Below are 24,160 nucleotides of genomic sequence, written 5' to 3'. Positions count from 1 at the left end.
TACCTTTACTGGAGAAAATTTACTTTTACTAGACCTTTCTTTGATTTAAATAAACGTATTTCTGCTGTGATTAGAGAACAATGTGTCTGTTGCTGCCAAACATCACCTGCTGTTAGCATCACGGTGGTCATCAGACCGTCACACAGGTACAGTCTACAGTCAGAGGCTCTGTAGAGTCACTGGAACACTGACTGCTGCTGGAGATCCTTTAATAACGACTCATTTTGAATCATCTTCATGTGAGTTATGACAACGTCTCTGATGTCCGTCTGGCTCTGGTTCTGGTTCTGAACCATCTCAGCCTCAGCAGACGGATCGGACCCGGGATGAGGGAAGTGAAAGTGGCGGCTGCGGTCGGTACCAGCGGTACCACGAGCTCCCACTGGTCACGGTGGTTTTGACCCAGTTCGCCTCAACATGCGGATCCAGAGGGGGAACCCTGGAGGCGGCTGGTTCTGAAAGCAGCCTGTGTGGCGACAGCATCCATCGGTTCTGGTTCTGATCCGTGGAGAATCGGGTTTTTAAGGTTCTGGAGGATTTGGGCAGAGATTAAAAGGCAGTGAGAGAGCAGAGACTATTTTTAGTGTTTATAGTTTTTATACAGAACCTGGTCAAATGTTTTATTAGGATTTGATCTGAGATAAACTGGAAAGATTCTGGGTTTCAAAACATTTCATTTAGAAAAATATTTATTTGTAGATTTGGCTTCTTGTTTTGGTTGCATAACATCATTTATGAAGGAAACCGTCTGAACCTGCAGCATCGAGCTGCCGGCCAGAGAATCTGACGAGAAAACAGACAGAAATGAAAATAAAACCCAACAAACTAAACTGATCAGTAGGAAGCCCCACTAACCAGAAGCTAGCTGTGCTAACCCTAGAGCATTAATGCTAATATTAGTTTTGCTAACGTTAAAACTTTATGCTAATAGTATTTAGCAGAAGCTAATGCTAATGCGCTAAATTGAACCATGTTGATTTTCACCAACTGAGGCTCTGAAATAATTCATAAATGTGAATTTGTGTTTATATTTGTTTCATTAGCATCCAATGAGCTAAATGCGCTAAGCGTTCTGTCTTAACACAACATTCGTTCATGTATTCATCATTTCATTTGTTCATTTGTTGTTTTCTTACCATTTAATTAAAACTTCAGCCTCAGATGTTAAGTTTACAAAACAGCCAAATTAAATTAGCACTTCAGAATTTAAGCTAAGTGAGCTAAACGTTTACAAAGTTAGCTAATGCGCTAAGCGAAATATTAGCTCTGCTATTAGCGCATTAGCAACCAGCTATTTACCTCCAGTGTTTTAAAACCTGATTTCCATCGTTGTCTGGAGAACCAGCCGACCCGGTTCTGGTCCTGAGCGGGTCCGGTTTTCAGGCTGAACTCATGATGATCGGATCCAGGAGGGAACTGGGCTTCGTTTCTCTGTGGTTCTGGGTTTGGGCCCGCAGCGTCAGAGCAGAAACAGAACCAGAACCGGGTCGTGTCTTCACTCAGTCCTAAAGTTTTATTAAAGTCTCGTTTCACAGAAAATCCTGAATAATTTATTGGTTTTAACTTTATTACAAAAACATTTCTGATTTCAAACAAAGTCCAGTTTGTTTGGTGAAAAGAACATTTTGGTTCTGGAAATAAAAACTAAAATAAAACTGTTTTGTTAAAAAGTTCCTGTAAGATGAGATTTAAATCTGGTGTAGATCCAGATTTCCTCCTCAGCGGTTCTGAGTCCGACTGTTCTGTGTTTAACAGAACCGGGTCAGACCGGGTCACGGAGCCGGTCATGATCCGATCTGAAGGAAGTGGGTTCAGATCAGAACCACCGAACGGTTCCAGCATCAGTTACATCAGAACCATTTCCTGCGACTGTTTCTAAGCCAGAAGGTAAAAACATTTAAAAAACATTTAATGTGACGAAACCAGTGAAGATCATAAACATCAAAACTCAGGAAACAAGTTTCACGTCTTCAGATGTTTTGGGTCATTTTAGCCCAAATGAAGCAGAATAATAATTCTGGATCTTTGATGTCGTCTCAGAGAGGATCTGTTTCCTGGCCCAGAGGAACCCGGCAGCCACGTGTCGGGTCACACGTCTCCGGCTCAAAGGCGTCTCTGTCTCCCCACCTGCCCCGCGGCCAGCGGCTGAGGTCAAAGCCTGAAGACGTCCGTTCATCCAGCAGAGATGCATCGGCCACAGAAAATCAATGAGGCGGCACCAGAACCAGAACCGGCTCTAAACTTAGACCCACTTCAGGCCGACCGAAGAGTTCAACCTACAGCTCATCAGGATGTTACGGTGTGAGATCAAAGCAGGCAGAAACCCGTCCAATCAGGGTCCAGAACGTCTCCAGAGACCGAAACCAGGAAATGGAGGAAAATCAGAGGAACAGAGAGAAGAACCAGAACCAGAACCAGGTAGCTCTGGAGGAGCTGCAGAGACCCACGGCTCAGGTTAGAACAAGGCCGCTAAGGTCAGTAATAAGACCAGTACGGTCCCTAATGGGGCCGCTAAGGTCAGTAATAAGACCAGTACGGTCAGTAATAAGACCAGTACGGTCCCTAATGGGGTCGCTAAGGTCAGTAATGGGGCCATTAAGGTCACTAATGGGGCCGCTAAGGTCAGTAATAAGACCAGTACGGTCCCTAATGGGGCCGCTAAGGTCAGTAATAAGACCAGTACGGTCCCTAAAGGGGCCATTAAGGTCAGTAATAAGACCAGTACGGTCCCTAATGGGGCCGCTAAGGTCAGTAATAAGACCAGTACGGTCCCTAATGGGGCCGCTAAGGTCACATGAGGCTTGTGACTGATGTAACTCATGAGTTGCTACCAGTGAATAAAAGATTTTCAAATTATTTTCCAGTCAAAACATTTTTAACATTTCAAACTTTTGGGTCAGAAAACAAACAAAGAATTTCTTTATTTTACTGGATTTATTTCTCTAATTAAAATGTTTTCACAAAGTGATCGATCAGCTCGTTCAGGTGATCGATCAGCTCGTTCAGGTGATCGATCAGCTCGTTCAGGTGATCGATCAGCTCGTTCAGGTGATCGATCAGCTCGTTCAGGTGATCGATCAGCTCGTTCAGGTGATCGATCAGCTCGTTCAGGTGATCGATCAGCTCGTTCAGGTGATCGATCAGCTCGTTCAGGTGATCGATCAGCTCGTTCAGGTGATCACGTTTATTGGACAGAAACGGATGAAACCTAAAACTGAACTGGACGTTCAGGCCTGTAAAAAACCAAAACACTGACATGAAACTTTAAAAAACGTCTCAGAATCTAAACTATAAAGTTCATGGAGGAAAGTTTTAAAGTGATTTTTAGACTTTTTTCTACTTTTACATGAAAGTTTTTTTGCGTTTGGTTCCTAAATGTTTCCTCAGCTCATGAGAGGAAACTGGATCTACTGGTTCTACAGGCAAACAAATGCAGTCATGATGATGGATGAACAAATGACAGTGACCCGATGCTGAAGCAGGACTTCAGATTCCAGAACCAGCAGTGGGTTCTGGTTCTGGTCCTACATGTTGGACTCGCTGTGCGTGCGCTTGTCGTTCTCCAGGTCGCTGTCCTGGGAGATCAGCTTGTAGGGTTTCTTCCTCTCCTTCTCCTCCACCACAGAGTTCCCCATCTCCACGTCTCGGCTGCGCAGCTCGTGTCGGGACAGGAACTCCACGATGCCGGCGCCGATCGAGTCTCCCAGGACGTTGGTGGTGGTCCGAAGGCGGTCCCTGACCGGAGAGACGGGTTCTGGTCAGTTCTCTGTTTAACATCAGAACCAGTTTGGTTTTCTTCGGCTCAAAACGTTCTGCTGGTTCTTTAACTGGTAAGAAATGAAAATGTTTCAACAGAGACGTTTGTTAAAGAAACGAGAAGAATAAGGATCTTAGCTTCTAACCCTGAGCAGAATGTCGAGTAAATGTTTAATAAATGTTTAATAAATGCTTAATAAATGTTTAATAAATGTTTAATAAATGCTTAATAAATGTTTAATAAATGTTTTATAAATGTTTAATAAATGCTTAATAAATGTTTTATAAATGTTTAATAAATGCTTAATAAATGTTTTATAAATGTTTTATAAATGTTTAATAAATGCTTAATAAATGTTTAATAAATGTTTTATAAATGTTTTATAAATGTTTAATAAATGCTTAATAAATGTTTAATAAATGTTTAATAAATGCTTAATAAATGTTTAATAAATGTTTTATAAATGTTTAATAAATGCTTAATAAATGTTTTATAAATGTTTAATAAATGCTTAATAAATGTTTTATAAATGTTTTATAAATGTTTAATAAATGCTTAATAAATGTTTAATAAATGTTTTATAAATGTTTAATAAATGCTTAATAAATGTTTTATAAATGTTTAATAAATGTTTTATAAATGTTTTATGCAGAACGTTTCAGAGTCAAACTGGCAGTAGAAACATGAAATGATGCTAATCCAGGTTCACCAGCTGTTACCATTTAGTTTATATTTTAGTTTATCATTTAGTTTCTCCCTCAGTGAACCTGGAAGCGTTCCTATCGTCCTGCTGTGAGCAGAACCTGCAGAACCCCTCACAGCTGAACTGGACCGTTTTCCCATCGCCCCAGTTAGCCGAACCGTTTTCCCATCGCCCCAGTTAGCCGAACCGTTTTCCCATCGCCCCAGTTAGCCGAACCGTTGTCCCATCGCCCCAGTTAGCCGAGTAATTTCTGGTCCTGGTTTCTAATTGAAACGATTAATTTGGAACCTAATTATGTTTCTATGTTAAAACTCGTTGCTAAAATATTCAATACAGGGGAAGATGTGGCACGAGGCTCCGGGGAGAAGAGAAGTGTGTCAGTAGGTGCTGGTAGATGTGGAGCTGCCGTTGACCTTTAGAATGACCCCAGATGAAAATCCGACAGCGGTAACCTTTGACCCGGTCGGTCCGTGTTTACTGGGATTATACTCACAGGAACCAATCGACTGCGATGATGAGAGTGATGTCATCGGTAGGAAGTCCGACGGAGGTCAGTACGATCACCATGGTAACCAGACCCGCCTGCGGGATGCCGGCGGCGCCGATGCTGGCCGCCGTCGCGGTGATGCTTCCCAGTCAGGAGACAGAAACCAGTGAGTCTTACTGGTCGGGTTATTCTCTATAGAACCGTCGTCATGGTTACGCTCGTTTACCTGATGGTGATGATCTGACCGAAGTTCATCTCCATGTTGTTGACCTGGGCGATGAAGATGGCCGCCAGCGCCTCGTACAGAGCCGTGCCGTCCATGTTGATGGTGGCGCCGACCGGCAGCACGAAGCGCGTGATCCGCTTGTCGATGCGGTTGTTCTCCTCCAGACACTTGAAGGTGACGGGCAGCGTGGCGGAGCTGGACGGCGACACGGACAGGAGAGACGCTTCAGAGGACCTATGGTACCGACCGGACCCAGAACATCGCTGACGACCCGGACCGGGCGTCAGAACTCAGACTGATCTCAGCTGGATGTCTCTTCAGTTCGCTCTGAAAGTCTAGATGGTCTAGATTTCCAATTCTAGATCTGCAGTTTGTAAAGTTACAGACTAGTAATAATTCAGATTATTCAGGACGAAAAAATGAAGATTCATTAATCAAAGTGATATTTTTTCTGATCTTTTGATTCTCTGAACCAGCAGATGGAAAAAAATCTAATTCACATTTTCTTTTCTTCTTTTTTGCAACATTTAAAAAATATCAAAATTCATCCTGACATTTGGATGGAAACGAAGCTAACGGATGATGCTAACAGAGGACGCTAATGGATGGTGCTAACGGATGATGCTAACGGATGGTGCTAATGGATGATGCTAACGGAGGATGCTAACGGATGACGCTAACGGATGAAGCTAACGGAAAACGTTAACAGAGGACGCTAACGGAGGATGCTAATGGATGAAGCTAGCAGAGAACGCTAACGGAGGACACTAACGGATGATGCTAATGGAAAACGCTAACGGATGAAGCTAATGGAGGACGCTAAAAGAGAACGCTAACGAAAGATGCTAATGGAGGATGCCAGTGGATGATGCTAACGGATGAAGCTAACGGAGGATGCTAACGGATGAAGCTAACGAGGACACTAACAGAGGACGTTAATGGATGATGCTAATGAATGAAGCTAACGAGGACGCTAACAGAGGACGTTAACGAATGATGCTAATGGATGAAGCTAACAAGGACACTAACAGAGGACGTTATCGGATGATGCTAATGGATAAAGCTAATGAGGACACTAACGGATGATGCTAACGGATGAAGCTAACGGAGGATGCTAATGGATGAAGCTAACGAGGACACTAACAGAGGACGTTAACGGATGATGCTAATGTATGAAGCTAACGAGGACGCTAACAGAGGACGTTAACGGATTATGCTAATGGATGAAGCTAGCAGAGGACGCTAACGGAGGATGGTAACAGATGATGCTAACGGTTTAGCTAAGGCTGAAGATAAAAGCTTCACTTGGACGACGGTGGTAGCAGTTCGTCCTTCAGTCGGTGGGTTGCCGGTTCGACTCCTGATCTGCCGTTGTGTCTTTGGGCAGGACATTTCGCCAGCGCCACCTGCTGGTGGTCAGAGGGCCCAGCAGGTGGCGCTGGTACTTGGTGTGTGACTGAAGCAGAGTGATGCACTCTGGGATCCTCTGGAGTTGATAAAGTGCAATAAAACTAAAGGACATTTATTCTTCATTTAGCAACCAGGTTGCTTCTTGTTGGATTCATTAACAGGTGAGAGATTCCTGGTGATTTTTCCTTTTAAGGGTTTTTTTGGCTGTGAGTTATCAGAGAAGAAGAAAACATGCAGCAAAAACCAGCAGCAGGGATTTGAACCTGTACCTGGGCGTCTATTTCTGACTACAGACACATTTAATCATTAAAGTCTGAATGACCAAAACATCCAGCGGTGTGAAGGAAACCTTCCTCACCTGGAGGACGTTCCCAACGCCGTGACCAGAGCCTGGAGGAGCCCGGCGATGAAGATGAAGGGATTCTGTCGAGTGATGACGAAATACAGCGTGGGCAGAATGAGAACGCCGTGGATCAGCAGCCCGATGATGACGGTGATGGTGTACATGCCCAGCTGGCCTCCCATCTGCGTCAGGTCGTCCATCTCCACGATCTTCCCCGCGATCAGGAACAGGATGCCGACGGGAGCGTACCTGCAGGGAGAAGAAGAGCAGCGTGACTGCAGGTCGGAGGGAGGGCAGACGGTGAAAACGGAGATTTACCACATGATGATGGCCACCAGGCTCATGATGGCTTCATTCAGGCTGTCGAAGAAATCTCTGAGCACCTGGCCCTGCTCCTTCATGTTGCCGATTATCAGACCGAAGCACATGGAAAAGACCACCAGGCCCAGAGCGTTGACCCCGTTCACCTGGCCAGGTATGGGGATCACCTCCTCCCTGGTGACCTCCATGACCTCCTGGGTGCCGTTGGTGGAGTTGAAGAGCGACTCGTTCACTGTGACCGTCACATGGACCGTCCTCTTTCCATATTTGGTCTTGAACTGTTGAGAGAGGAGAGTTTGAGTTTGGTCGGGTTCTCCTCCTTCACCGGGTCTCGGTCCAACTGAACCTCTTCAGGAAGTGAGGAACAGGAAGTTCTCATCATGGCCAACCAGCCACCCAATCACGTCTCTCTGGACCAGAACCTCAGAGGATCGACCCGTTGAGTCTACATCACACACACCTGGAGGATTTAGCAGAAGCTAATGCTAAAGTGCTGCACCAACATGGTATTTAGCAGAAGCTAATGCTAAAGTGCTACACCAACATGGTATTTAGCAGAAGCTAATGCTAAAGTGCTACACCAACATGGTATTTAGCAGAAGCTAACGCTAAAGTGCTGCACCAACATAGTATTTAGCAGAAGCTAATGCTAAAGTGCTGCACCAACATGGTATTTAGCAGAAGCTAATGCTAAAGTGCTACACCAACATGGTATTTAGCAGAAGCTAACGCTAAAGTGCTTCACCAACATGGTATTTAGCAGAAGCTAACGCTAAAGTGCTGCACCAACATAGTATTTAGCAGAAGCTAACACTAAAGTGCTGCACCAACATGGTATTTAGCAGAAGCTAACGCTAAAGTGCTTCACCAACATGGTATTTAGCAGAAGCTAACGCTAAAGTGCTGCACCAACATGGTATTTAGCAGAAGCTAACACTAAAGTGCTGCACCAACATGGTATTTAGCAGAAGCTAATACTAAAGTGCTTCACCAACATGGTATTTAGCAGAAGCTAACGCTAAAGTGCTGCACCAACATGGTATTTAGCAGAAGCTAACCCTAAAGTGCTTCACCAACATGGTATTTAGCAGAAGCTAACCCTAAAGTGCTTCACCAACATGGTATTTAGCAGAAGCTAACGCTACAGCTCTTATTTCAGCCACATGTCCATGACTGAACATGTGTTATCTCTGTCGCCCTCCACAGTTCAGATCTTTCATTACACCAGGCTGTAAAGGTCAGGAAGTGATTTTTCTTAACTCTCAGTTTCAGTCGTTGAGTTTTGCTAGCTCTGCTGATTTGGCTAAATTGATCGTAGACATCAGGTCACCAGCAGAGTTTAAACTGTAAACTGTCTGCAGTGATGCATTCTGGGTACAGAATAAACGTCATTTTCTGGACCGGATCACAAAACAGCAAAGTTATGATTTATGTGGCAAAATTTAGTGGCTCTAAATGTTTTTAACGTTAGCCATAGCGCTACATGAACAGTTAGCTGTGCTTTTAGCGGCTCAGCAGACGTTTTCATCATCATGGATGATTTTCATTTTAACTTCAGCTGCTTTTCACTCAGTTTCAGTTCAAACCGCTGAGACGTTTCAGCAAACAGTAACTGACTCATGTTAGTTACTGCATATCATCTTTCGTTTGCCTGTTTCCATGGGAACCACCTTGTTGGAGATAAAGTCTTGTTCCTGTCGTCAGACTGATTTATGTTTGATATTTTTACCAGATTCAGCTCATAAATCAGGAACAAACTGAAATGTTTATGAAACTTTCTGCCTCAGTGATTCATCGTTGTTAAAAATAAAAGCTGCCTAAATAAAACCATTTTTCTGTAATGTTTGTAGAGAAACCCTGCAGGTTGTAAGAAGTGCTGATGAAGACGAGGTCAAACGTTGTTCATCTGAACTCACTGACCTGCTGTGTGCAGGCCTGGACCAGGTTTGGAGGGAACATGTTTCTGAAACGAGACCATAAGAAGCGTTTAGCTGCGACTCGCCGGCGGCTTGAACTTTGGGACGTTTGAGTCTGAAATCACCTGATGAGGTCCAGGAAGGCGTCGGCGGGGCTGACCTGCTCGATGGTCTGCTGCTTCCCAAACTCGTCCTTGGAGCCTTTTCCTGGATGGATGATGAGGACGATGATGATCCCGACGAAGACGGCGATGATGGTGGTGGTCATGTAGTAAATCACAGCGCGCATTCCCATCTTCCCTGACGCCTTGCTGTCCAGCGCCGCCATGCCTGAAGTCACAAAACGTTTATCACAGCTGGGAGGGAATAATAATAAAAACTCGTTTTAAAATCCTCCACATACAAACACAAGCTGAGTTTACATCATTTATCTCTAAAGTCTCTGCAGACTCAGTTAATATTTTCTCATTAAAACCTGTTTGTCTAAATTATTACATCAACATTTAATAATTATTCTCTGATATTTTAATATTTATCAACAGATTTCTTCTTAAGTTTTAACATTTTCATCCAAAATTCTCCTAAAGACTTCTTGATATATTTTTAAAAGAACATAAAATTTACCCTGTTAGAAATAAAAAGACATTTATGGTCTAAGAAACTAATAATTAAATCTGTTAATGTTGAATTTCAGTTTCCTATAATAACTGTTTCTCTCTGTCATTATAAACTCGACTAAATTTATTCCCGTTTTTATTCTTCTGACTCAGCGCCGAAGTTTTAATAATCCACATTTAAAACTTTTATTCTTTATTCTAAATACAACAATGTTCAGATTTAATGAACAAAACAAATGTTAAACTTCTGAATGAACGGGCAGGAAGTGCTTTTATTTTGATATTCACCGCAGGAAGTGACCTTTTAATGTAGCAGCTAGCTTAGCAGTCAGTCGTTGCTGGAGGTCAGTTAAGTTTAGTTTCCTCTGAAATGATCCAAAGTCATTTAAAATAGTTCAGAACTACATTCATTAATATGAAGCTAAAGTTAACGCTAGCAGATTGCTATTAGCCATTAGCATCCCATAATCATCCACCAACATCAGGCTCATCGTTTCAACTTCCTGTCTGTCTTCATTACATCAGATTAAAACTTTCCTGAAGTGACGCTGGAGACGAAAAAATGAATTATTTTCTGATCCAAACTTTCTGCCCTGATTGGCCCTGACCTCCAGCTTTAAACCGACCCAGACGGTCCGTCTGGTTCCGTCTGGTTCCGTCTGCTAACGAAGGATCTTAATGTTTCATTTGGTTCCCTGGAAGATTCTCTGATTTTACATGAAATGATGGAAAATATTGACTTTCTGCCTGAAGGTGTTTCAGGATCTTCATCACTGATGATGAGTTTTACTTTAAGACATTTTATTCACATTGAGCCCATTTAAAGGGCCGGTTGAACATTTCAGACTCAGTGAAACATGAGTCTCTGTTGGTGCCAGGTAACCTGACGGCGAGCTGCGGATGGATACGTGGCGGAGGAATCTGACCGGTGATCAGGCTGGAGACGAGCAGCGGCAGCACCAGCATCTGCAGCATCCTCATCAGAACCTCTCCAGGAAAGGAGAAGTACTTCACCTCCCGGTAGCTCATCCTGTAGGGACGCAGAGCGAAGCCCAGGATGATCCCTGCACAGAGAGGAGCCGGTGACTCTCCGCTCGGCCGCAGCCGGGCGGCGGGACGCCTGCTGAGGGCCACACACCTACGACCACGGCGCCCACCGTGAAGAGGACAAACGCGTTCTTCCTCAGGAAGGCCTGGACGTCCTCCTTGGAGATCTCCTCCACTTTCCTCTTGGCCTTCATGGTCCGGATGTGGATCCCTTCCCTGATCCGCTGCATCCTGCTCACACACGGAGGAACGCTCCCTTATTCAGCCGGGATTCAAACCCACAACCTCTCACTTCCCAGTCAGACAGACGATACACGGCTTTTCTAATAAAGAATAAATCAGAAATATACTTCCTGTGAGGCAGTAATGTCACCAACATGTCTACCATGAACAACATGAGAATCAGTGAATGATTCATTGAAACACTGTAAAAACACAAACATTCATTTAAATCATACTGATGTTTGTAAAGTGACACGGTGAAAATCAGCAGCAATAATTTGGGTTATTTAGCCTGTAATAAGATAAAAATGGGCTTTATTCATACATTCATCAACGTCACAGTTTAAAACTAAATGTTTAATTAGCTGGGTGAATATTTAGCTTCAAACTAGTTCTGATTTAGCACTAAACATGTAGCTTGCTAACTAATTAGTTTACAAACTAAATATTTAGTTGGAGGTTAAATATTTAGCTTGGTAACTAAATATTTAGCCAGCAAGCTAAATCTTTAGATATTTAGCTCTGAGCTAAATGTTTAGCTAATATGCAAATTTACTTGCTGATAACCGGAAGTGGACGATCAAAATATAAGCTGGGTCTTGCGAAGCTCATCAGATATTTTTTCTACTTCTTCTCATTTACATAATTTCAGGATAAAACAAAGCGTGGGCCGTTTGAAATGTCATTCAGGTTTTACCACAGCAACAGTCACTGCGCTAGCTGGAGGTTAGCGCAAGACCCCGCTTTTATTTTGACAGTCCACATCCGGTTATGGGGACGTAAATTTGAATACTAGCCAAACAAAGCTAAATATTTAGCTAGCATTTAATTGTGACAAGATAAAATAAGAAACCTGTGAATACTTTTTTCGCAGCATATTTACGTCACTGTGACCGCGTGACGTATTTCCTGCTGGGAGAAAATGTCCGTCAGGATCCGATGTTTGCAGGGAACAATGGAGGAAACACTTTCCAACATCATTTCTTCTAAATTTTTCGGTTCCACCTCCTGCTGGATGGATGTCAGCGTCCAAAACCTTTTCCAGAAATGTTTAAATCCCAACAGATAAACTGTTACGGTTTGTTTCAGAGGCGGCTGGTTCTCTGAAACTGGAAGCTTTTCCTGTCACTAACTGGGATTCAGATTTCCAGTTTCACTCAAAGTGACTCATCTGGGGGTAAAAATGAACAAACTAGGGCAGCAGCTAACAATTAATTTAGGAATCGATTAATCTATTATTCTGATGGTCAATCAGTTAATCGGATATTAAAATGGTACAGTCATTAAGCCTTTTTATGCAATATTAGAAATTCATTAAAAGATACAAATAATTTAATTCCTTGTAAAAATAAGAAAACAAACATTGCCTAAACTTTAATAGCATTGCTTTAGTAAATCTGAATGAAAACAGATTTTAGCCTGGTGATAAAAAATGTTTTTATCTTAAGTGCAAATTGTATATTTTTATACAGTTTTCAGTTAACGATTAATCGCAGACAAAATTAGTGACTATATGTCAGTTATCAATTAATCACGACTCAACCGATCTGCTGCGGAATTAGCCAAAGATGTAATTAGTTTAATGTAAAGGTTAAAGTCTGAGGAGACATTTGACCCAGCAGGAGAACTCTGGATGTGCTGCAGAACCCGGTTCCTCTCCTGCTGCATCGTGTAAATAAGGATGAATCTGCGCTCACCTGTCACCTGTCTGCCTCTCCGGTCTCAGTGATGCGGCTGCAGGTCGGAGGAAAACGTCCTGCTCTGATCCTGCTGCTGCTGGGCGCTGAGCTTCTTCACCTCCCGCTCCAGCGGAGGGAGGGACGGGGACAGGAGGACAGATCAGGAGACGTCCTCTGACACAGTTTCAGCTGTGAAACCTTCCAGGACTCCGTCCGTCGCCGCTCCGCTCCTCCTCTGGGAAGCTGCGATCACGTCGCGTCTGTTTGTGGGAATAAACCGAATCGTTTCAGGCGGAAAACAGGAATGAGGTTTGGAGGATGCGCTCCTTCCCGCTTGGGACTTGGTATAGTTCAGGATGGATCCTCAGAGGGAAACCGCAGCACAATTAGCTGGAAAAGTGGAGCTGGAGCGGGAATAGGTGACCTGACTGCGGAGAGGCGTTCCCAGGAGGACGGAGTAAAATTAGAGGAGAAGATTCCCCCAAATCAGGAGCAGGAGCAGGAGCAGGACCAGGAGCAGGAGCAGGAGCAGGAGCAGGAGCAGGAGCAGGAGCAGGAGCAGGAGCAGGAACAGGAGCAGGATCAGGATCAGGATCAGGATCAGGATCAGGAGCAGGACCAGGACCAGGAGCAGGAGCAGGAGCAGGAGCAGGAGCAGGAGCAGGAGCAGGAGCAGGAGCAGGAGCAGGAACAGGAGCAGGAGCAGGAGCAGGAGCAGGAGCAGGAACAGGATCAGGAGCAGGAGCAGGAGCAGGAGCAGGAGCAGGAACAGGAGCAGGAGCAGGAACAGGAGCAGGAGCAGGAGCAGGAACAGGAGCAGGAGCAGGAGCAGGAGCAGGAACAGGAGCAGGCCAGGGAGACTTTCTCAAACCTCAAACCCAGGAGGCTCTGTGAACGGAATAACCCGTCTGTGCGACTTCCAGCTCGGTTCCGACTCCTCAGACTGGAGAATGAGACCCAAACACTAGGAAATGGTTCTGGTTCTGATACCGGATCGGACCACCTTCATCCTCCAATAGTTGAATTAAAATACAACAAAGGAACAAACACGTCCATAAAAGCAAAATTCAGATTAAAATCCAAACTTTTAATACATTAAAAAGACCAACATCTTCAATTTCAACTCTTTTTATGGTCGATTCCAGTCAGGAGCAGTAAACTGTAAATTTATGCAAATTTAAATACAGAAGTGATGGCCTAACATCGCCACTGTCATGAACAAACTTTATTTTACATAAAATGCAAAACTTTTAACATAATTAACAGATTTTGCTCGCTGAGTGTGTTCATTTATAATTGAAGTATATTATTTAATGCCTTATTTCAGGAATGTGTAACAAGCTATACTCAGGTTAATGAGTATATAAAACATAACAATAAGCAAAAATGTCTAATTTATCAGAAATGTCTTGCCCCCATGCAGTACCTCCGCGACCCCCATAGGGGTCACGACTCCCATGTTGAAATCCTTTGATTTAAGCTGTTGTATCAGTAGCAATTAAAGAGCCGGTTAGCGGCTAGAAGATCCGGCTCTTTTAGGAGCCAAATGAAGCGGATCTCGGAGAGAAGCAGGAATTCCCAGCACCTGCTGCGTCACGTACGTAGCCAATCCAGAGGAACTCTACGTAAGTTACGTAGATTCGGAGTACGTGCCAAGGTGCCTGGTATGTGTAGCAGCTTTGCTCCTCTGAAGTTTCGTGTTTTTCTCTTTATTTAATGTTTTCTGGTTCTGGTCCTGTTCAGAACCGGGTCGCTGCCTCATTGCGCTCCGAGCTGACGAGTTAAATCCGAGGAACGGCTTCAATAAGCGGCTTTAGGGCTGCAACGAGCCCCGCTGCTAGCAGCTTTAGCTGGGTCAGCACCGCCGCGAGTTAACCAGGTTAGCGGCTAACTAGTTAACCAGCTGCTCATCTGTTGCTGTCTTCCTCACAGAGACACCGGGCTGGATAGCGGCTAGACCCGGTGACCTTCACGGACTGACGGCTGCTCCTGGACCGACCATGTCCCCTCATTAACAGCAGCTCCAGAACCCTCGGCTCGGCTCGGCTCGGCTCGGTTCGCCATAATCCGGCTTTCAGGTCCTGGTTCCTGCCCCGCTCGGAGGAATGGCTCGCTGCCCGGTGGTGAACCTGCTGCGGTTCGGGAACAGGGTGGCCAGGAGCGGCTTCCTGCGGCCTTTGCACGCCGCGGCAGGTTGCTCCTCCACGGAACCAAGAACTGGGTTCAAACCGGACAGGGTTGCCGTGGTTACCAAAACCACCCGGTATGAGTTCGAGCAGCAGCGGTACCGGTACGCGGGACTGTCTGAGGAGGACCTGAAGCAGCTGGTAAGGAACAGTTCTGGACGGGTCCAAAGTAGGGTGGGTTACACTGGGACTGGGTCATACTGGGTTATACTGGTCAGGGTTCTGGTTACACTGATCATACTGGGTCATACTGGGTTATACTGGTCAGGGTTCTGGTTACACTGATCATACTGGGTCATACTGGGTTATACTGGTCAGGGTTCTGGTTACACTGATCATACTGGGTCATACTGGGTTATACTGGTCAGGGTTCTGGTTACACTGATCATACTGGGTCATACTGGGTTATACTGGTCAGGGTTCTGGTATTTGTGCTTCTGTTGGATCGAAACGGGTCAGAGAAACCGGACGGTGCAGATCTGCAGGGAAAACGGAGTTTCTGCATGTTTTCACATTAAAATCTGAAAAGTGTGTCCAGCCCCTCCAGACTGCCTGAAGCAGTGATGGAATCACTTTAACCCTTTATTGTCGCCTCTCTGTTGAGTTTCTACATTATTTCCTTTTTGCTAGTGATGTTACGTGATGTGCCGAGGCTTCGAGGCGTGTGTCGAGTAATGGAGGGGGCGTTTCCGTAAAGCGCGTATCGAGGCTTGCTTCATTTAGGGGAGGAGCCGAAAACGATGACGTCCGAAGCCTCGCTGCCTGGCTGTACCACGTGACTGCTTCGGGAAGTGGCTCAGATGTTGGCGCGGGGTTTGACAGCTTTAGAAACCCCACAGGCTCCATTCAAAATGTGGGTTGTTGTAGGCGAGTTGCGGTCAGTTGAGAGAGTGGATAGAGTTTTGATAGTTTGGATAGCAGAGTTTGGATAGTGGTTATTTAGTTTGAGACAGTTAGTTTGGTGTTTGGAGAGTTTAGGAGAGAGATAGATAGATAGAAAGGAGATTTAGGAGCGCGAGGACAGGATAGGAGTAGGATGGAGCCGGCGAGAAAGAGGAGGATTTCCCCTATGTGGGAACATTTTGATTTGATAAGCCCTAACAAGGTAAGGTGAACTGAACATTTGCAGATGCATTATGTTTGCTTATGAGGAACTGTATTTTTCACTGTTTCTTATTTTCTGTAAAGGTGAGGTGTTTATTGTGCTCCAAGGAGTTGGGGTACAATAATAACACATCATCCATGTAGTGTCAAAAAAGAGAAATCGTTTGAAACCAAAAACTGTGGAGAAATTGTTGTTTCTTAATAAAAATGCATAAAATCATCCAAGTTACACAAGCATTAGCCTATTCACTACCCCTCCCTAGTTCCACAAGCACTTTCACTGTCCTCTGCCTGATTAAGCCCAGGCCATTTTTCTAGAGTCACAGAAAAACATTATTACACAACATGCCATATCACATGACACTACTATTTTGGGAATAATTACACACAGAGGATACATTCAAACAATATTTTATTATACACACATGTGTATACATAATTTATGTAGACAAATGATTTCGTCCTACACCTTTTGTGAAGTCATTCCCAAGAGCCATAATAGACAAAAATTCAATGCATCACACGTGTTAAGATACAGCTGGCTGTGATTATACACCTGGCCAGTAGGTGGTTTCGTGTGCACATGAAGCCTCAAGAAATGAACCCTTTCTCGAACCAGTTGGCTCAAGTGGTTCAATGCCTCATGAGGCTTCATCTCACCATCACTACTTTTTGCCCCTGAGCAAGGCACTCCACCTCAGGGCTCTGGTGTTTCTAATGTGTTCTCAGCCTCCAGTCGGTCGGGGCAGATGGCTGCTGGTACCAAGTTCTGGTTCTGGAGTTTTCTTTCTATTAAAATAGTCTTTCCACTGTCGCCCCCTGCTGGTCAGGAGGAGCGATGCTGCCAGTCAGCGACTGTTTTCCACAGCTAGAACTTGTTCTGTTTCTGTGCCTGTTGGTGTTGACAGCTGAGAACAAAACCCCCATGACTCCATCACTTCGACCTTTAACCTTTGACCTCTGGTTTCTTTCAGCTAGCCATGAAGGGCTCCAGCTACAGCGGCCTGCTGGAGCGCCACAACATCCACACCAGCAACGTGGAGCACATCGTCCAGAGCCTGCAGTGAGTCCAGCTGCTTGTTGCTGCTACTTGTTGCTGCTTGTTGCTGCTACATGTTGCTGCTTGTTGTTGCTTGTTGCTGCTACATGTTGCTGCTTGTTGTTGCCTGTTGTTGCTACATGTTGCTGCTTGTTGTTGCTTTTTGCTGCTACATGTTGCTGCTTGTTGTTGCTACATGTTGCTGCATGTTGTTGCTACATGTTGCTGCATGTTGTTGCTGCGTGTTGCTGTGTGTCGCTACATGTTGCTGCTTGTTGTTGCTGCGTGTTGCTGTGTGTCGCTACATGTTGCTGCTTGTTGTTGCTGCGTGTTGCTGTGTGTCGTTACATGTTGTTGTTTCTTCATGTTGTTGCTACATGTTGCTGCTACATGTTGCTACATGTTGCTGCTACATGTTGCTGCTACATGTTGCTGCTACATGTTGCTGCATGTTGTTGCTACATGTTGCTACATGTTGTTGCTACATGTTGCTTCATGTTGTTGCTACATGTTGCTACATGTTGCTTCATGTTGTTGCTACATGTTGCTTCATGTTGTTGCTACATGTTGCTACATGTTGCTGCTACATGTTGCTGCATGTTGTTGCTACATGTTGCTACATGTTGCTGCTACATGTTGCTGCATGTTGTTGCTACATGTTGCTACATGTTGCTGCTACATGTTGCTACATGTTGCTGCTACATGTTGCTGCTACATGTTGCTGCATGTTGTTGCTACATGTTGCTGCATGTTGTTGCTACATGTTGTTGCTACATGTTGCTTCATGTTGTTGCTACATGTTGCTTCATGTTGTTGCTACGTGTTGCTGCTACATGTTGTTGCTACGTGTTGCTGCTTGTTGTTGCTGCTACATGTTGTTGCTACATGTTGTTGCTACATGTTGCTGCGTTGCCCTGCAGCTCTCATGTGTCTGCAGGAGCGCCGGCATGGAGGTGCGGGTGGTGAGGAGAGGGGAGTACGATGACGAAGTGGTCCGGTGGGCCGACGCCATCGTCTCTGCTGGAGGTAAGCTCCGCCCATCTGGTCCTGGTGACCAATCAGAGCTCAGCGTCGCTGTTGCTCCAGAGATAAAGTTGAATTATTCTCTTTATGTAACTTTAGTTTTATTGAACTTGTTGAGTTCTGGACGAAGCTGGAAGGATTTCTGTATCTTCAACCTTCAGACAGAAATAATGTGTAACCATGGCAACAAGGTCCTGTCTGTCCAGCTGGTTGGCATCTAAATAGCTGAAATAACCCCTGACCTTTGACCCCACACGGGCTGACTGTGGAGACTCATTACAGTCAGAGGCCGCTGGTACACTGACTGCTACAGGAGATCCTGCAGCATCACTGAATTATTGGGTCAAATCCTGCAGAACTTCTTGTGTCTGGAGGTCCGGTTTCTCCTGAGAGCGGGCCTCTGGGTCATGGGTCGGTTCTGCTAATGTTGGGTTCATGTTTTCTTTGCTTGTTTATGAAACATGAACTTAAAATGCAGATCAGAGCGTCTCTGGTTCTGGTTCTGGTTCTGATAACAGTTTGTGATCCAGGTGATGGGACGATGCTGCTGGTGGCCAGTAAAGTTCTGAACAAGGACAAACCGGTTGTTGGGGTGAACACGGACCCAGAGAGGTAAGCCCCGCCCCCATTGGTTAAGCCACGCCCCCTGCATCACCTGCTTCACCTGGCCGTCTCTCCACCAGGTCAGAAGGTCACCTGTGTCTGCCGGTGCGCTACACCCACGCCTTCCCAGAGGCCCTGGAGCGGCTCTGCCGTGGTGAGTTCAGGTGCGTATTTACCTGATTCTCGTGGTGAGTTCAGGTGCGTGTTTACCTCATTCTCGTGGTGAGTTCAGGTGCGTGTTTACCTGATTGTCGTGGTGAGTTCAGGTGCGTGTTTACCTCATTCTCGTGGTGAGTTCAGGTGCGTGTTTACCTGATTCTCGTGGTGAGTTCAGGTGCGTGTTTACCTCATTCTCGTGGTGAGTTCAGGTGCGTGTTTACCTGCGTTCCAGCTGGTTAACTCTCTGCTGGTTAAGGACAGGTTAGCGAGTCACATGCTGCCGTGTCCCGGGACTTGGCGGCGACTCGTTGATCCTCTGCTTAGCGCTGCAGAGCGCCATGCTGCCGCCGCCGCCGACACGCCGGGTCGGCTGCTCTGATTGGCTTAGAGCTTCAGCTGGTCTTAGCCGCAGAGATCAGGCTAAAAGCTCTGAGCTTAGCGAACGCAGCTCATCGCTCCGACAGGAACAGGAACAGGAAGTGGAGCGAAGATGATTCATGGTTTCCTAGAAAACCAGCTGGAAAGTGTGGCATGCCTTTGCCCCAGAGGTCTCTGCCAGCTTCAAACGTCTGCAGAGCTTCACCTTTGCAGAGTCCTCAGACGAGTCAGAGGGACTGGAGGTAAAAGCACACCACACTTTTCAGATTTCCTCTGTAAACCAGGAATTGTTAGTTTCCTCAGGTTTTACGTCTGACCTTCAGTTGGTGTGAATTATTTTGTCTCGGTGTGTAAATCTAGAGATTCAGGCAGCTGGATTAAGAAGCAACAGGTGAGATTAGGTTTAATCCCAGGATGAGCAGAAACAGAACCAACAAAGGTTCTGTTCAGTCCAGATCCTCTTAACCTGGAGGAAGAGGAGGAGGATGAAGAGTTCAGTCTGCAGCTAAACGCTAGCTGCTACTCCTGATCAGCAGAGGCCACATCTATTCAGAAACCACTGATCTGATTAGTGATAGGCTGGCACGGTAACTAAGCAACCGGTGTTGGCTAATGAGAAGAAGAATACTAGCTGGCATTAGCATTTGATAAGCTAACAATTAGCATATCTAGGCTGGTCAGTCATCATTTGTATTTTCTTCTTTAAAGGAAACTTTTAACATTGTCAACAGAACGGGCGTGCCGTGGTGGCGTAGCGGTTAGCGCGACCCGTATTTGGAGGCCTTCAGTCCTCGACGCGGCGGTCGCGGGTTCGACTCCCGGACCCGATGATATTTGCCGCATGTCTTCCCCTCTACTTCCCCGTTTCCTGTCAGCCTGCTGTCATATAAGGGACACTAGAGCCACAAAGACCCTGGAGGGGTAAAAAAAAACAAAACATTGTCAACAGAACGAGTCGTTGCAGCTAATGTGATGCTACAGCTATCGTTTCTCACGATACAGTTAGTGACCAACCTGGGAATGCTAGCTGTTAGCCTCCCTGTAGCTAACTCTGGCTGTTAGCCTCCCTGTAGCTAACGCTGGCTGTTAGCCTCCCTGTAGCTAACGCTGGCTGTTAGCCTCCCTGTAGCTAACGCTGGCTGTTAGCCTCCCCATCAGAACCGGGCCCAGCTGTTCTGTTGTGTGTCCAGGTGGTTGTGGCGCCAGCGGCTCCGGCTTCACCTGGAGGGAACCGGGATCAACCCGACCCCAGTGGACCTGCATGAGCAGCAGCTGAGCCTGGAGCAGCACAACCGGGCCCACCGGATCAGCACCGTGGAACGGCAGCAGAGTACGCCTCACAGAACCGGAAGACCCATTAGAACTGTCGCTCAGAGGAATCGGTTCTGGTTCCGGAGGCCCGGTTCTGGCAGTAACTGTCTGTCTCTGGGCCTCGTTTCAGGAGCGGGAGCGCTGCACCCGGCCTATTCAAAGCCCAGCCTGCTGCCGGTGCGGAGCCTGAACGAGATCTTCATCGGGGAGTCTCTGTCCTCCAGGTACCGGCCCGACCCGACCCGTCCCGCCGGCCGCACGTCCGTCCAGAACTCACGCTGACTCTCTTCCACCACAGGGCCCAGCTAAAAGTCTTCACTCCCCGTCTCTTCCTCCATAGGGCGTCTTACTACGAGATCTCTGTGGACGGCGGGCCCTGGGAGAAGCAGAAGAGCTCCGGGCTCAGCGTGTGCACCGGAACCGGGTCCAAGGCCTGGTGAGTCCGAACCGGAACCGGGACCGGAACCTCATTCTGAAACTTTAACTGAGCCGTTTCCGGCAGTTCTTCAGAACCAAACGGTTCTTAACCGGTTCTGTAAAAGGTCCGGTTTATTTCCCTCCTACCGGACCCCACGTTGTTCAGAACCTGAGAAAAGAATTCAGCCTCTAACGTTTACCGATCAGTTATCAATAAACTTCAGAATAAATAAATGATTATTGTTTTTTACGATCAGAGTTTAAGTTGTAACTATTTTTAGTTTTTCTTCTTCAGGTCCTTTAACATCAACAAACTGGCTGAACAGTCTGTGGAGGAGGTTCTAAGAATCGGTACGTAAAGCGGCCCGGTTCTGAGTGAAGCGGCCCGGTTCTGAGTGAAGCGGCCCGGTTCTGATGTTCTGTTGTTCTGCAGGAATGTCTCAGGCCGGAGTTGATCTCCCGCTCAGCAGGGAGTTGGTAGGGAAAGGTGAGTTTGTGATCCAGCGGTGCGAGTTCTGGTTCTGGTTCTGATGTTTTCTGGTTCTGATGTCATTTGGTTCTGGTTCTGGCCCAGTAACCGATGACTACAACGCGTCCTTGGTGTTCGCCCCAGACGAGCCCCGCCTCTTCTACAGTGTCAGGGAGCCAATCAGCAACCGCGTGTTCTCCAGCAGCCGGCAGAGAGGCTTCGCCAGCAGGTCGGTGCTTTGACTAGGCCGTCCGGCGCCGACAGGAAGCAGTGAACGCTGCAGCTTCTTCTTCTGCTCCTCCTGCAGGGTGTGCGTCCGCTCGCGGTGCTGGGACGCCTGCATGGTGGTGGACGGCGGGACGTCCTTCGAGTTCAACGATGGCGCCATCGCCACGGTAACCGTGAGCGAGGAGGACCGGCTCCGGACCGTCCTGCTGGACCAGTGAGGCGGGTCGGCGACCGCGGGCCTGTTGCCATGGAGACGGGATCAGGGTCTGACTCACTAAGCCCATAATGAAGTTCTGATCCAGAGCAGAGTGGAGCTGCTGTACCATGTGACCAGCTCTGCTCTGATTGGCTCAAACCAAATGTCCAATCAGAGGACAAAGATCTAAAACCCATAAACACACTGGACCAGTTTACCCAGTAACTGACGCAGACATCCCATAATAAACCTGTTTTATCTGCACAGCAGCGCCGCTGCCTCACAGAATCTGCCTCTGGTTATTTAACCCGACCCGTCAGAACCGGACCGGAACCGGGGAAGCAGCCAAAGGAGAACCGCTGGGCTAAACCGGATGAGTTTTCACACCCAGAACATTCTGATCAGGCCCAAAACTTTAAAACCAAAGTTCCTCCTGGAACCTTTTGTTCATGTTTCTGGTACCGGACCGGTCCAGTCCGCCTCCCAGTCTGGACCTGGAACCAGTAGGTCTGTCCTGAAGGAACCTGGAGAAGCTATGCTAGCCTGAACTAGCATCTCAATGCTAACATGTAGCATTTCCAACAGTTTGGATTGAAATGTTGCTTATTTGGTCGACAGTTTTTGATTAAAATGCCTGAAACATTTTAATGGATTCAGTTTTATTTAATATTAATGTTTTATTTAACATTAATGTTTTATTTAATATTAATGTTTTATTTAATATTAATGTTTTATTGTGACAGACAAAAGCAGAGCAACAGGAAGTGGAATAAAATGATCGGTGATGGATTATTGATCATTGGTTTTCTGCAGCCATAAATCAAACCAGTTTTCCTCATTTTTCTGCCTCTGCAAAGGTCTGAAAATCAGCTACTGTTTACTTTGACTAGGCCATTTTGACCCATGGGCTTTACAGTCCAAAGAGCCGTTTTTGTTCTTATAATTAACTAATAAAATTTATTTATAGAACCGTAAAACCTGCAGGGCCCTTCAGAATAAAAGCTTATCAAGTTTTATAATAATTATGTTTTACAGTTATAATAAAGATCTACAAATATAGATGTAGTTTAAAGTTTTAAAATATTTTGTTCATTAATTTTATGGAAAATGAGGAAAATCATGTAGAATCAAAACAAAAGAACTAAAAATAAAAAGTTTTCAGTTCAAAGCAAATTTAACATGAAAACCAGTAAAACTTCAGTTTCAGACATTTTAATCTTTGTAATTAAAACATTTTTAAAACCTGGTTTGACCTTTCAGGAAAAATCCTCAACATTTTAAAGGTTTCAGCCAATAAAAATGTCATAATCATAACGTTCAAAAGCTTCTCTGGGTTTGACCTGATCACTGCTGGGTATTTTATTTTATTTCATTAAACCGTTTTTAAAGTCCGATCCGGTTCTGGTCGTAGTGACACAGCAGGAGGTCAGAGGTCAAAGGTTAAATAATAGATCCTCAGTTTGTGTTGCTGGAGAAAGTTTGAGTTTTATTAGTTTGTAGAGGGAAGCAGGTCCAAACCAGGGCTGCTGGTTCTGGTTCTGGTTCTGGGCGGGGAACGCTGCAGTGGTGTCTCGGCGCTGCGCCGAGCATTCTGGGAAAATCTCACTTCTGGAAATGATTGTTACAAAAGGTGAAAATGTGACGTCAGCATTAATCAGCTCATGAACTGGTTTCTAACCAGCAGTGGCTCCGGTCCGCCTCCCAGTCTGGACCTGAACCAGTAGGTCTGTCCTGAAGGGAACTGGTTCCTACTGGAACGCCGTCCCTGTTCCCGTTCCTGGGATGTTTGTGTTTTAATAAAAATGTTTTACAGCCGCTCTGGGTTTGGCTTTATTTTGGTAGAAATGTTTCAAACATGAACAGAAATGGAAAGTTTTGACAGACTGGATTAATAGATTCTGTTGCTGAAGGTTCTGCAGGATGAAATCAGTCCAATCCAGACAAAAAGATTCAGACCTGGAGGAACGAAGAACCACAGCTTCAAATATTCAAATGCAAACCAAACATAACGACAGAGATACAATTAAAGATTTTTTTAGATAAAACTTATTTAAGTTACTCCAAATGTTTCTGATCTACATCTTTCTTGAATTGGGTAAATAAACCCACTTTATCACCGAGGCCCTGACCAATATGGCGGCGGCGGCGGCAGTTGAAATCAGAAACAGGTTTGTTGAATCCCAAAATAATTTCCTTTTTCAAGTTCTTTAGAAGCTCATGTAGTCCTTTTTAATTTTGTATTTACATTAATTATACCATTTAAGCAATTCAGTTTGGAGCCGTTTTTATTTTTCATTTTGGAGAGTTAATATTTTATTA

At 45.5% G+C, this 24,160-nt stretch overlaps 2 protein-coding genes across 9 annotated transcripts; one reads left to right on the top strand and one right to left on the bottom strand.

Annotated features, from left to right (window-relative positions):
• Nucleotides 1–2,915: 2,915 nt before the first annotated feature.
• Nucleotides 2,916–13,299, bottom strand: LOC116723886 (excitatory amino acid transporter 1-like). 4 transcript variants are annotated; one of them, XM_032569089.1, is made up of 10 exons: nucleotides 12,747–13,299; nucleotides 10,919–11,127; nucleotides 10,707–10,844; nucleotides 9,289–9,493; nucleotides 9,168–9,210; nucleotides 7,245–7,525; nucleotides 6,942–7,175; nucleotides 5,174–5,368; nucleotides 4,954–5,088; nucleotides 2,916–3,735 (listed from the first exon to the last, which is right to left on the bottom strand). In XM_032569089.1, the coding sequence occupies exons 2-10, from the start codon at nucleotides 11,055–11,057 to the stop codon at nucleotides 3,525–3,527; spliced, it is 1,581 nt and encodes a 526-aa protein (XP_032424980.1). In that variant the 5' UTR covers nucleotides 11,058–11,127; nucleotides 12,747–13,299; the 3' UTR covers nucleotides 2,916–3,524. The 4 variants fall into 4 exon arrangements, with proteins under 4 accessions (XP_032424980.1, XP_032424982.1, XP_032424979.1 ...); XM_032569091.1 differs by having other exon boundaries at nucleotides 10,919–11,058; XM_032569088.1 differs by having other exon boundaries at nucleotides 10,919–11,150; nucleotides 12,747–13,298.
• Nucleotides 13,300–14,271: 972 nt separating this feature from the next.
• Nucleotides 14,272–22,489, top strand: nadk2 (NAD kinase 2, mitochondrial). Of its 5 annotated transcripts, XM_032569099.1 has the most exons (14): nucleotides 14,282–14,392; nucleotides 14,472–14,582; nucleotides 14,661–15,055; nucleotides 16,993–17,081; nucleotides 17,995–18,083; nucleotides 18,611–18,692; nucleotides 18,764–18,847; nucleotides 20,411–20,550; nucleotides 20,662–20,755; nucleotides 20,830–20,967; nucleotides 21,244–21,299; nucleotides 21,382–21,435; nucleotides 21,523–21,646; nucleotides 21,725–22,489. In XM_032569099.1, exons 3-14 carry the CDS (start codon nucleotides 14,834–14,836, stop codon nucleotides 21,861–21,863), a joined length of 1,311 nt encoding a protein of 436 aa, XP_032424990.1. In that variant the 5' UTR covers nucleotides 14,282–14,392; nucleotides 14,472–14,582; nucleotides 14,661–14,833; the 3' UTR covers nucleotides 21,864–22,489. The 5 variants fall into 5 exon arrangements, with proteins under 5 accessions (XP_032424991.1, XP_032424990.1, XP_032424992.1 ...); XM_032569100.1 differs by lacking the exon at nucleotides 14,472–14,582 and having other exon boundaries at nucleotides 14,272–14,392; XM_032569101.1 differs by having other exon boundaries at nucleotides 14,318–14,582; nucleotides 20,662–20,791; nucleotides 20,872–20,967.
• Nucleotides 22,490–24,160: the final 1,671 nt, after the last annotated feature.

This window comes from Xiphophorus hellerii, chromosome 8 (assembly GCF_003331165.1).
Source record: "Xiphophorus hellerii strain 12219 chromosome 8, Xiphophorus_hellerii-4.1, whole genome shotgun sequence".
In the NCBI taxonomy this organism is placed as follows: domain Eukaryota; kingdom Metazoa; phylum Chordata; class Actinopteri; order Cyprinodontiformes; family Poeciliidae; genus Xiphophorus; species Xiphophorus hellerii.
Note: the sequence above shows the minus strand (reverse complement) of the source record. Positions and strands in the feature narration are given on the sequence as shown.

Excerpts from the sequence above, each read along its gene's own strand:
- LOC116723886 (XM_032569089.1), bottom strand. The coding sequence starts at position 11,057 with ATGCAGCGGATCAGGGAAGGGATCCACATCCGGACCATGAAGGCCAAG. Across the intron at positions 5,369-6,941 it reads GCGTTGGGAACGTCCTCCAG|CTCCGCCACGCTGCCCGTCA; the intron begins GTGAGGAAGGTT and ends GTCGCCGTCCAG. Across the intron at positions 3,736-4,953 it reads ATCGCAGTCGATTGGTTCCT|GGACCGCCTTCGGACCACCA; the intron begins GTGAGTATAATC and ends CTCTCCGGTCAG.
- nadk2 (XM_032569100.1), top strand. The coding sequence starts at position 14,834 with ATGGCTCGCTGCCCGGTGGTGAACCTGCTGCGGTTCGGGAACAGGGTG. Across the intron at positions 18,084-18,610 it reads CGCCATCGTCTCTGCTGGAG|GTGATGGGACGATGCTGCTG; the intron begins GTAAGCTCCGCC and ends TTTGTGATCCAG. Across the intron at positions 18,693-18,763 it reads GTGAACACGGACCCAGAGAG|GTCAGAAGGTCACCTGTGTC; the intron begins GTAAGCCCCGCC and ends TCTCTCCACCAG.